Raw genomic sequence first — 13,644 nt, forward strand, 5'->3', positions numbered from 1 at the left:
TTACAGAAAAATACAGGTAAATATTACATAGGATGAGAAGGCATGAAGGAATTTAAATCTGTATGGGTGAAAGAAATACATTACTGAAATCACATATTTGTGATTGAGTTAGGGTAGAAAATTCTTATTACATAAATTCTTTGAGTACAGGAACTGTCTCATTTCATCTTTATATCTCCCTTAATGACAGACCTGAAGGTTTAGTAGCTATGGGTTGAGTGGAAGAAGCGTCTCAGGTAGCTTCTCAAGGAGTGAACAATTCTCTCTTCTTTCTTACTTACTTAAGAGAAACTATTGGAATTATTAAGCTGGTTCTCAGAGTAAGACTTCACACCGAAGTTCAAATCCAGCCTCAGACATTTATAAGTCATCTCTCTCGGCTTTAGTTTCCTCAGCTGTAAAATGGGGAAAATAATAGCAGCCCCACTTCATAGGGTTGTTGTGAAAATCAAAGAAGATAACATGTAAACGGTTCTGCAAACTATCAAGCACTATATAAATGCAACTATCACTTTAAAAAACTTTGTACAGATCAAAAATCAAGCATATAAGTCACTATTTTATTATTGATAACAACAACAATAAGCTCCTACTATGTACCAGGTATTAGACTAAGTGCCAGTCACTGCCCTCACAAATAGCTGTATGAAGATGGGGAAGAGAGTGTTGGGAACACGTGTGCATCAGGGCTAACTCCATAGACAATTGAGCCCTATTATGTGTAGAAGCTGAACTAAGAAAAAGCTTTGGCTCCAGAGCCAGCTCTCACGATGACAATACTGGGGACTATGGTAACAAAACCCATACAGATAAAATATCTGGGCTGGCTCAGGTCTCATTCTTCAGTAGTTAGCCAGGGAGAAAGGGAAGGTAAGCTCTATAAGAATAAGAAGAATTTCATTCTTTATATGTACATTCAGAGTGCCTAGCATAGTGTCTGAAACAATAAATGTTTGTTGAAAAGATAATTAAGCTGACAAGATTCAGGAACCAGATTCAGAACTACAGAAACTAGATTCAGAAACTAATGAGAGAACCATGCATTTAGATCTATCATGACACAGCATCTAGCAAATATTTATCTACTAAGTGATTAAGGTTTTCCAAAAATAACTGAATTATGATGAATGTTAATGAGTCTCATTTAAATCAAAACTATATATAGATACTGAATTACAGCAGTGTGCCGATTTGCTTCTTTTCAGCTTTTAAAATGTATTAGAGAAATTAATTAATGGGAATATGGTTGAGAAGTCTCTAACAATTTATGAAAAATTTCAAGCAGAGTTGATCATGTGTACAAAGAAATTTTTATAGTTTGTTGATACAAATCCTAGTACCTAAACATTAAGCCAGATGTGAAATTAGGTAATCAATAAATCAACTAGCATGTCTTAAGCAACAATTATGTGCCAATCTCTGTGGTAGGACATAGGGATATAAGTACAAAGAATTAAATAATTCCTATTCACAAAAGAGTTTATGCACTAATAGCAGTTACATACAAACAAAATAATAGGAAGGAGGCATTAGCATTGGGGGAAGAAGGAGGTCAGGAAAAGTTTAAGGCAGAAGATAGTGCTTAAATTTTATTCTACAAGAAAAATGGGACTTTGAGGTAGAGGTAAGAAAAAATGAATTAAAAAAAGAAAAAATGAATTCCAGGAATTTTAGATGGTCAGTGCAAAGGCACAAAAAAGATGGAATGACATGTGTGAAAAAGAGAAAGGAAAGCCAGTTTGGCTGGATCACAAAGAGCAAGAGGGGAAATAATGTTCAATGAGGCTGGCTGAAAGATATTTTGGAGCTAGGTTATGAAGGGCTTTTAAAAAAGAATTTATATTTTATTCTAAAGACAACAAAATTAAATAGGCAAGACTGCAGTCCACTAAACAATTTTCTGAGGTCTTTTGTTAGCCAGTGGGAAAAGATCCATTCTTTAAACCATATGAAAGACAGGTATATATGTTTTAATTTTACTTTTATCCTTAAAAAACACCAAATAAAAAGAACATTTTCATATACATTGTATAAGAACAGTTTGTATATGAAACTGAACCCTTATAATGCATCTATTTTTCAAGTATATAATAAATGCTATATGTAACATTAAAAGTTGATTTGCTTTCCTGTGATTCTTTCAGGCCTTCCTTCCATTCTTTCCTCTTTTGAAGGAGAGGGAAATCCTATCTCAATCTTTCATCTCTGCTATATTCCTCCCAAATGAAAAGGAAAAGAAAAAAAGAAGAGCAAAAAAGATTTATAACAATTATGAATGCTCAAGCAAAACAAATTTCCACTTTGGTCATGTCCAAAAATTCATGTTTTGTTCTACATTTTAAGTCTACCATCTCTACATCAGAAGGTGAGTAACTGGTGTCTTTTCACTGTTTCTAGAATCATATTCACTTCACTCTATTATTACTTCATCTAAGTCTTCCCAGATTCTTTTTTAAATTATCCCTTTTGTCATTTCTTTTGGGCAATAATATTTCATAACATTCATATGCCATAAGGGATTTAGGTGTTCCCTCAACTGAGAGATATCTCTTAATTTCTAGTTCTTTGGTATAATTTTTAAAGTTGCTTTATAGTGGGGCACTGTTGAGTCAAGTGGTCATGAATGGTTTAGTTCCTTTAGAGGCAGAGGTTAAAATTATTTTCTAGAATGAGTGGACCAATTCACAGTTGAAAAGAAAACAATTCACAAAGTTGAAAAACATCGTGTGTTTGATTTTACAAAGCCTCTCCCACTGTCATTTTCCTTTTTGGTTTTATTTTCCAATCTGATAGATATGAGGAAGAATTTCACAATAGGTTTAATTTGTATTTATCTAATTATTAATATTTTCAAACTTTTTTTTTCATGAGGTTGTGAATAGCTTGAATATATTCCTTTGAAACTTCATATTCTCTGACTATTTATTTATTGAGTAATGGATCTTGTTTCAAATAAATTTGAATAAGTTCCTTATATATTTTGGATATGAGAGCTTTATCACCGAAACCTGCTATAAAGATTTTTTCCTGATTTGTTTTTCCTTTGAATTTAACTATACTGGTTTTGTTTGTAAAAAATCTTTTTAATTTTATGTAATAAAATTTTCTGTGATTCTCTCTATCCCTTCTCTCCATGGACAGACAAATGTTCATATGATGTCATTCCAGGCTGTCTTTCACATTTATTATCAGAGCACAAACATAATGAGGAAAGAATTACAGAAAATAATGGTATTTTCTCTTCTACACAGAGGTCTCCCCATATCAAGAAATAGGCTATTGTCTTCTTACTACTGCAGCTGGATCAGTAAGGGAGAAGGAAAGAGTACCAAGGACCTTCATTCAAATGCTTCCTATGTGACACTGTCAAGACAACTTTGCCTCCTTAGGTCTTAAATTTTTTTTTTCTATAAAAATTAAGAAACTGGGATAAATGGCCTCTGAGGTTCCTTGCAATTCTAGATTTATGAGTCTATCCTGGTCATTGTTTTTCTACATTTTAAAAACAAGCTGATGTTTTGCAATGCAAAATTATTCTCTTACAAATCTTCCTTTCTACTATAAGACTGCTTTTAGATCAGTGAAGACTATGACTAAACAAAGAATCTGATTGCCCATGCTTTATATTCCTTATTTCAACATTTATGGAAGTTGAGTTAAATGAACTGGTAACTTTGAAGGTACAGGTAGTTACCAGATTACAAATGGGTTGCAATCCAAAAGTTCCTATGTTAAATCAGTAGTATGAAATTTTGAAAGCATTTTCCCATTTAAAAAATGTTATCTGCAGTTGCTACACTGCTAAACTAGCCTACAAATTACACCTTTGGCCAAAAAATATACATATAATATAATCATGAGAGATGGCATGGTATAGTGGATAGAGAACTGGTTTCAAAGTAAGGGAGACATCCATTCAAGTCTTGTTTCTCACACATTCTAATTGTGTAACTTTGTGAAAATCACAACTTTTTGGGGCCCTAGCATCTCTCCCTTAATTTTTTTTCTAAACTAAACAAATAAAATTAGCATTGTCATGTACATATAATATAAAAAAAAAAGATTGTACACAAAAGTTTGATCATTCTATAGCTTGCATTTCTTTTAAAATATATAATAATATAATGTATAATTTTCAAAGTCCTGATTGTGATTCTTTCTACCCTTCTATTCTCTTTTGTCCATAATAAAAATTTCATAATGATTTTTCTTCCCCTCTCTTTTTTTATTGCTTTATTGGGGACTATTTATCTTCACCCTTATTTTCCCTCCCATTTCCCATTGAAACTTAAAAAAAAAAAAAGAAAAGAAAGAAAGAAAGAAAAGAAACACGTAACAAATATTCACAGTAAAGCAAAACAAATTCTCTATACAGGCCATGTCCATAAACATATATCTCATTCTACATCTTCAGTCCAGCACTTTTCTGAAATGGACTTTTTCATTGGTCCTCTGGAATCATGGTTGGTTGTTGTTATTGTTCAGTTTTATGTCATTCAAAGTTCTTTTTCTTTACAAAGCTGTTGTCATTGTATAAGTTACTCCCCTGGTTCTGCCTACTTCATTCTATATGTTTATATATTTCTTTCCAGATTTCTCTAAAACTGTCCTTTTTGTCATTTCTTATGGTTCAATAATATTCCACTGTACTCATATGATATGTTTAGCTACTCCCCAACTGATAGAAATCCCCTTAATTTCCAGTCCATTTCAAAAACAAAAAAAGAACTGTGATAGATACTTTTGTATATAATGAATCCATTTCATCTTTCTTTGATCTCTCCCAGAGTCTAGTTGTAGGCAACTCTCTTAAGACTATAATTTACAAAAGTGGTAATGACTTGCATGGAAAGAAGGAATTTCCTTACCTGAGATTTCTCTATACTAGTGAAATAAAAAACTTCCTCTAGTAAAACCAGAGACTATCAGAAGCAAAAAATCAGTTTTATAATAATTCAACCAATTTTTCCAATTTGTAATAAGAAATAAGTACACCTGTTATGGCTAGGTATACTTGTTTTCAAATATCTAATTTGTTTCTCACAACAACTCTAAGAGGTAGGTTCTATTATTATCCCCATTTTTTAGTTGAGAAAACTGGATCAAACAAACATTAAACGCCTTGTAACACACATAGTAAGTGTCTAAAATAAAATATGAACTCAGATCTTTCTGAAGATGTCGAAAATTAAGTGACATGAATTGGGTAAACTATGCAACAAGATAAAAGACAGGTGCAAATTATACATGACAACCTTTCCCTATTGCACTGAGGACTATTTCTAAATAAGCATAAAGGATGAATGAGGCTGCTTCAACTATCAAATTGTTAATAAACTTTAGGAGCTTAACTTTGGATATTAGAATTAAGTGTTTAAAGGAGAAGCAAAAAAAAAAAAAAAAAAAAAAAAAAAAGGAAAAAAATTTACCATACACAGGCATATAATGTTGACTAAACTACATGCTACACTAGTCTGCAAAAAAACAAAAAACAAAACAAAAAAAAAAAACAGTGGTTACTTGGGGAAGTGAGTAGAGACATTACAGATTTATCAAAGATAAATTTCAAGGTTTCATTTCATGGAATGAGAAAGCCTATGGAATATGGGCAAACAAAAATCCCCACAGTGGTTTTAGATCAAGATTGTAGGGAGAGGCAAGAGTATCTTGACCAGATCTTGGAGGTTGATTTATTTTTAATACTAACTAAGAAAAAAGGGTTTATAATGTACAATTCTAAGGGAAAATTGTGACTGCTTGAATTAGGTCTTACTTTTTGACTACTCTGTTTGGACTACTCTCAGGCAGCTGGGTCCAGTGAAAGCTTCTTCATCTCTTACTTTCAAAGAGCAGATTTCTAGTAATCTGGTTGTGTACTGACAATTCTCTTTTAGGCTCATCTCAGCTTATGTATCAGAAAGTATTTCAATCTTTCTTTTAAAATTTATTTATTCATTTTATTTATATTTCTTTTAAAACTTATTTTCAAAACATATGCAAATATAGTTTTCAACATTCACCCTTGAAAAATCTTGTGTTCCAAATTTTTTTCTCCATTCTTCTATACATATGTCCACAATTACCATGCTACACAAGAAAAATCAGATCAAAAAGGAAAAAAATGAGAAAGAAAACAAAATTCAAGCAAAAATCAATCAAAAAAGTGAAAATACTATGTTGTGATCAGTCCCCACAGTCCTCTCTCTCTCTCTGAGTGCAAATGGCTCTCTATCACAAGACCATTAAAATTAGCCTAAATCACCTCAGTGTTGAAAAGAGCCATGTCCATCAGAATTGATTACTGTATAATTTTGTTGCTACACAATATTTTCTTCGTTCTACTCATTTACTCTACTTCTCATTGTAGCATTTCAATCTTGAAGCTGGTTTTCATGGCTCTTCTTTAATTTTTTTTTATTTTTTATTTACTTCACAATGGTTAGTCAGGCTATCAAATTTCTATTTTCTGAGATTAATTTTTTGTTACTTATATTCTTGCCTTACTCTTTTTACAGTTTTACACACACACACACGTGTGTGTATCTTTTTGTTCTCATGTCAGAGGACCACCACTAGGGAGGTATTTGTCTTTGCTTTTTGCTTTTTTTTTTTAATGTCAGGGAAATTCTGATAACTCTGATTCTCTCTCTCTCTCTCTCTTTTTTACTATTCTCTTATTATACTTAGTATAGTACGAGCTATTTTATAGTCAGAGTTTGAGTTCAGAGGCATAGTATTTAGTTTAATTCAATAAGTATTTATTTGTTCCCAGCCAAATAAAAGGCATGTGCTAGACATTGGGGAAATACAGTTAAATATAAGTATCTGCCTTCCTTGAGAGGAGTTTACATTTCACTGAAGGTCATGATAGACATAACATGTATATAATGAATATAAGCACAATAAATGGTAATTTGAATAATGATCAAACACTAACAAGGGGAGATTTTAGTTCATGGAGAAAGTTGCTACAGGGCTAAGTTTTTAAGGCAGACAAGAATTCTGAGAGGAAGGAATAGGTTGGGAAGTCTATTCCAGACATGCAAAATGAAACTATAGAAATGTACAGAAACAAATTAGTTAACACAGTCTACTTTAAGTTTCTTGTTAGGAAATAGCTAACAGTCTAGTTCGTCTTAAAAAGTAAAAAAGAAAAATAATTAGTATGATATTAGATTGAAAAGTTAGTTTAGAGCCAGACTGTGACAAAATACATTTTAAATCCTAGTCTGAGGAAATTTTATTTTATCCTTCAGGCAATAAGGAGATAATGAAAGTTTTTGAACAAGTGAGAGATGCTGTAAAGACTGTGCTTTAGAAGATTAACTTGTCAACTATAAGAGAATGAATTATAGAAGGTAGAGATATTAAACAGGGAGACCCTTTCAGAAGGTATTACAACAGTCTAGATGAGAAGTAATAAGGGCTGGTGAAGGATAATGGCTGTGTATAAATAGAGGCATACAAGAAATGCTATCATGATAAAATTGCTATAACTTAGCAATTGATTGATTATGGTGGTTGTGGAAGAGGAAAGGGTAAAAAATAATTCCTACATTGCTAACTTGGATGACAAAAAAAAAGAGTTACCCACAAAAAGAAATAGGGAAGTTTGGAAGAGGGCAGGTTATGTAGGGGAAAATAAGTTCTGTTTTGAACATGTTGAGCTTAATAGTGAGATTTCCTTCAAGTTACTAATCATGTGGCATTGGGTTTCAGAAGAGAAAATAGAACTTCCTATCTATATCTGGGAGTGTCTTTGTAGACATACTTCAACCTATGAAAGCAACAAGCAAAGGTACAAAGAAAAGAGAAAAGGATCTAGGATAGAACACAGATACATTCCTCTAGAAATATTTGCTTAATTGGGTGTTTTGGAGATGCATAGTGGAGATGCATAGAACTTCTTGAACACTCAAGGAGTTCAATTACCATTCATCATTTCACTCTGATTTAAAGGAGAGTTAAATAAAAAATGAAATAAAGAAGAGACTCAAATCAATTTTTAAAAATCCATCAAAATAAAAATCTCTTTGCTTGCTCTGTATCTCACAAAAGAAAGATATAAATTTAATTTTTAGCACAAGGTTCATGACTCAATCTCACTTTATCTTTGATTATTCTAAAGAGTGACCTCAGTGGCAGAATGAGAAGGTATTACGAGCCTCCACTACAACATGTCTATTGTTATGGACCATTTTACATATTCTATTCAATTCTATCTTTATCTCTGAAGCCTGACACATTACAGATTGCTGGACTTCTACTTTCTCCCAACAAATCTTTTTTCTTTCTTTCTGTGATTACATTGACGATATCTTAAGAGAAAAAGGCCTTTTAAAATAAACTTTATTTCTATATAAGCTACACTGAAGGTTTACTATTCCCAAATGTAGTTTTTTCTTTGTTTTTATAAATTAAAATATATCCATTTCTGACAAAAAAAAAAAATTTAAAGGCAATCTCAATTTTCATTTTTATCTTCCAATGAAATTATATTCTGCTTAAACTGGGCAAAATTTGACAAAACCTTAAATCTAGATCTGAAAAGCATATGGTATAGAAGACAATGAGTACTTTTTCAAAACATTAAAATACAAACTATTCTGGTATTTCAATGGGAAAGACAGTAATATACATTTGTAGTTTATGTTCTCAGACTGAGTTCTGAACATTTAGGTTGATTCCCAGATGTTTTCCATAACAGTTTGATAAAATAAAAAAGATAATTCTATCAAAATACATTTAAAATCTATAAATCATAATTTCAAATTCATAATGCAGATAAGATTTTCTATTCCTCAAAGCAACTATATTCCATTCGATCTTTGTGTATCTAGCACATAACACATAATAGCATGCATGCAGTGTGTGCTTAATAAATGCTTGCTGAACCGTATACCCCACAAGTATATATTAGAAGTTAAGGCTTTTGATAGGATTTTCAGCTACTTGATCTGCTTATGAAAATGTTCATAACAGAACCCTTGGAGGTGACAAGCAGTACACAGATTTTCAGTACTGTAGTTGTAGCTTAACTGAAGCTATAGAGCAGCAAGAGCTAAGCACTTATGACTTAAAATTCAAGGTAGGCTGCTAATTGTGGGATTCTAAAGCAATTTGCAGCTCAATTCACGATGACAGCTGCATTTTCTAAGTAACACAGATAAAAGGACTAGAAAATTTGACAAAGGTAAAAAAGAATAGAAAATGAAATCAAATGCAAGTGAGAAAAATGTTAAAGCAAACTTATTTAATGCATAGTAGTGCATTACCTGCTGAGCTTATTACAGTTTTGTAATTTGATAGACTCAGTTATAATAGAGGACAAAGTACATTCCACCAATTTTTTCAGTCACTAAAATAATTGTGTAGAACACATGCTTACCGAGCAAAATAGCCTTGTCTCCGTTCCTTCTTCTCTTCCTTAATGTCCATGGTACCCAGTCAAAAGTGCAAAGTGAGTATTTGAGGAAGTCCTTTTTAATCAGTGTTTCATATCCCTGGAGAAAAAAAAAAACCCCCAACAACAATACAACTGTAAATGAATGAGCTCATAACTGCCAATATTAAGTACAAAGCTGTGTAAGCAACATGACAAATATAAACATTAACCAGGAAATACAGTAGGTCATGTGATTCAGATACAGAATGCTAACTCCATGTAAAATACAAATTATGTTAAAACTGTTAAATAATGGGGCTGATATGAACATAAATGAAGGATTTTTCTTATGGCGAAAAAAATTATTTCAAAAATTGATCACAATAACATGTCAACTTGTATCGATTCTTTTCAATTTAGAACTTAAATCTTACTTTTGCTACCATACTTACTGTCTGCAATGAATTTTTATCTCATAATAAGTAAACAAAGAACAAAGTACATAAAATGATTGAGAGGGACATGCTTTCCTCAGGAAACAAATAAATAAAATCAGCATTATCTCTGATCATTAGACTACCCATAAATGCAAATACATAACATCAAATTGCAAAATGTGATGCAATGAGGAAAGCATTAACTTTGGAGTCAGACAATGTAGGTTCAGATTTTGGCTCTTCCATTTTATTCATGAGATCTTTAGCAAGTTGCATTCCAAAGGAGTTGGACTGGATGGCCTCTTAGGTCTCCCTTCAAACTATATAAGTATGATCTTAAAATAAAAAGTAGGAACTTAGGAAGGGAAATCTAATATATTTATTCAATAAAAAGCTCACCTTTATTTCCTATTATCCACCATTTATTACAGGACATGTCTCATAAGGAAGAATTTTGAAAGGCTATCATCAGACTCCCTTTGCTTTCCTCATGTAACTACTGTGCTTCAAAACCATCAGTGATTCTTCCACTGTCTAAAGCATCATATCTAAATATTTCTGCCTAGTATTTAAGGCTCTACATGATCTGGCCTCAAATACACATACAAATTCATTCTCAACTCATTCAACAAATAGTCACTGAGTAGCCGACTATATGCAAGACATGATGCTAGATAACAGTACTATGACACAAAGGTTTTTAAGACAGCCTCTGACTCGAAAGAACTTACTTATAACATAGTTGACTTGTGCAGAAATGACTACTAACAAGGCAGTCATATGAATAGCATAACTAAATCTTTTAAAATATAAGTCAAAAGGAAGGAAGAATTATCTCATAGGGATTTCTCATAGGGATGCCATTTTGGAGTTAGGATTTAAAAGGATTTGTTTAAAGAATGTCAAAAAATAAATTTGTAGACAGCATAGATTTCATTAAGATGATTAGTGGGAGATACAGAAAAGTTTGGTCTAGATTGTTAGACAATAAGCTAAAAAACATGTTCTTTATGAGCAACAGTAAAACACAGAAGGCTTTTAAGAAAAGGAGTAATAAATTAAGATTACTCTGTCATGTAGGATGAAGCAATAAATATATAAATGTGAGTGTGTGTAGGCCATTATAACAGACAGGAAAAGGGCCTGAACTTTTAAGTATTGACAATGAAGATAATGAAGAGAATCCAGAAACAGTATTAAAAATATATATCCAAGGAAAATGATAAGAATCAACCAATCAACATTTATTAATAAGTATCTAGTATGTGCTAGACACTGTAATAAGAATGTTGAAAGGAATGGAAATCATATGTTACATTGATACAATATATATGATAAACTGATATGTATACACATGTATGCATGTACATATATGTATATCAGTTTAAGAGCTGGGGATTTTCAGATTGGAAAAGAGATAGTTTGGAAAGTAAGGAAAGGGAAGGATATGATAATGGTATTCAATAATTTGAAAGAGTAGTGAGTTAGCAAAGAGGATAGAGTTCTAGGTCTGGAATCAGAAAGACCTTAGTTCAAATCGATCTCAAACATATTCTAAATGTGTGACCCTGGGCAAGTAACTTAATCCTATTTGCCAAAGTTTCCTCATTTGTAAAATAATCCAAAGAAGGAAATGGCAAACCACTCTAGTATTTCTGCCAAGAAAATCCCACAAAATCACAAAGAGTTGTAAATGAATGAAAACAATTGAACAATATGTCTAAGAAGGATAAACTGGCTATGTTTGATCCCAGAGAACAGAACTAAGAACACTGGATGGAAATAACAGAAATGTGAATTTTGTACTATTCTTTCTTCCTGGATTTTTTTTTTTTTTTTCTGTTTTTGTGACATGACTCTCTCTCTCTCAGTTTTCTTTCCTATCTATCTAAATCCTTCCTTTGCAATTTCATCATCTATATTTTGACTCCTAGCTGGGGTTGTCCTCCAAGGTTCTAAGTCTTCATATTCTTCTCTTTCTATACACTCTCTTTTGCTGAATCCATAAACTCCCATGAATTTAATTATAATTTCTTTGTTAGTGCTTTACAGATGCACCCAGGCCCAGTGTAATTAGAGTATATGAGTGGCTACTCATTGTATACTACCTCATACTTTTCACCAGAGCATGTAGGCATCTACCCCTTTTATGGATTGGTTTGTTCACTTTAACCTGACCTCACAGTGGCAGGTCAGTATCATCATGCGGTGACATTTTAATTTTCTAGGATTCTAAGGATTATCCTACTGAGAAGAAACACTCCTCCTCCTAACCTATCTAGTGCTAGATTCCTCAGCAATGCATTCCTATTTATACAAATAGCCACTTACAACCGTGATACTTTTAGATCTTAAACATAATAATTTAATTTACAATAACTCACCTATCTAGTGCGCGAGTCCTCACCAATGCATTCCTATTTACACAAATAGCCACTTCCAATCATAATATTTTTAGATCTTAAACATAATAATTTAATTAACAATAACATCAAAGGAATAATATCACATATAGATTAAGGTAGATACATAATAAAAACATCACAATCCACACATAAACCTGGGTCACATTATCCCATTAATGCACTCCATGTCTAAGGAGAGAATGTGCATACACACACTTTACAGAAACCCAGAAAGAGGAACTCAGGAAGAGGAAATGCAAATACTCACAAATATAGTAACTCAAAAATATGGAACCATAAATTTTGAAGTCCTCTTTCTGTATCAAAAACTGTCTGTAAAAGTTCCATCACTTTACCATTTCCCTCCTCAGTAAAATTCAGTAATTCCTTTTTGAAAAAATATAAACTCCGTTGTGTAACTTTTAAAACCCTTCACCATCTTACCTCAGTTAATCTTTCTAGCCTAATTATACACCAAATGGGCTTTCTCTCTGTTTGTTATACACAAGAGAAACTTGTATATTTACGTCTTTGGAATAGCCACTTCCCCTGCCTAGTAAGGATTCTTTCATTACTATTGCCTCAAAATCTCTTTTTCCTTTAAGTTGAAGGTCAAGCACCATAATGTCTTCCTTGAACACCCCAAGATCTATTCCTCTTCCGACCAAGCTATCTTGTAGTTTACTACTTTGTACTTAATTGCATATACTCATTTTACATTTATTCTATATATGTTTATATTTGTACTTATTACCTTTCCTATTGGAATATATGCTTTGTGCAAAACAGAGAATTTCATTTACTTTATTTGTGCATTCTGAGACTAGTGGAATGCTTGGCCCATAGTAGCTAATTAATATCTATTGATTAATTTTGAATTCACTAATTCTCTCTAAATTAAAGATTAAATCTAACTCATAGTTTGACAATGATCTTACCTCAAAAGTATTATAATGAAGATTATTTTTTATACCACCAGGGGACTGCTGACTATCTGTATCCATGACACTGTTTACAGAATAATTTTAGAAAAATTATTTAAATACATACACTTCACATGTGTGTCAAATCAGTACTAGTTCATGTGATACATATGTAGTTTTTTATTTAAACATCTACCTTATCAATTTAAATAGTGGTCAAGCCTCCTTTGCCCCCAATTATACATATGACTTATACTAAGTACAGAGCATAATCCTGCATCAAATAAGCTAATGATAATGAAGGTAACAAGAATGAAGACTAGTGATGATAAAAATGAAAAAAAGAAATTTATTTAAAAGAAACACAAAATAAACTTCATAATAAATAAATTTTATATTAGTTTTATACAATATTTACATAATATATTTTTTACTGTATCATCAATTTTGAACTTGAATCTTTAAAATCAAATCCAACCCCTCTGATTTTAGAG

General features: G+C 31.9%; 1 protein-coding gene across 6 annotated transcripts in view; it reads right to left on the minus strand.

Moving 5' to 3' along the window:
* NCOA7 (nuclear receptor coactivator 7) overlaps nt 1-13,644 on the minus strand; it is a 156,390-nt gene that overhangs the window by 122,234 nt on the left and 20,512 nt on the right. For all 6 annotated transcript variants that reach the window (XM_003769414.4, XM_031964313.1, XM_031964316.1 and 3 more), the window contains one exon: nt 9,389-9,503. In XM_003769414.4, coding sequence (XP_003769462.1) covers nt 9,389-9,438 — 50 coding nt within the window. In that variant the 5' untranslated portion in view covers nt 9,439-9,503. The remainder of the gene's footprint in view (nt 1-9,388; nt 9,504-13,644) is intronic.

The sequence above is a fragment of the Sarcophilus harrisii genome, chromosome 4 (assembly GCF_902635505.1).
Source record: "Sarcophilus harrisii chromosome 4, mSarHar1.11, whole genome shotgun sequence".
In the NCBI taxonomy this organism is placed as follows: domain Eukaryota; kingdom Metazoa; phylum Chordata; class Mammalia; order Dasyuromorphia; family Dasyuridae; genus Sarcophilus; species Sarcophilus harrisii.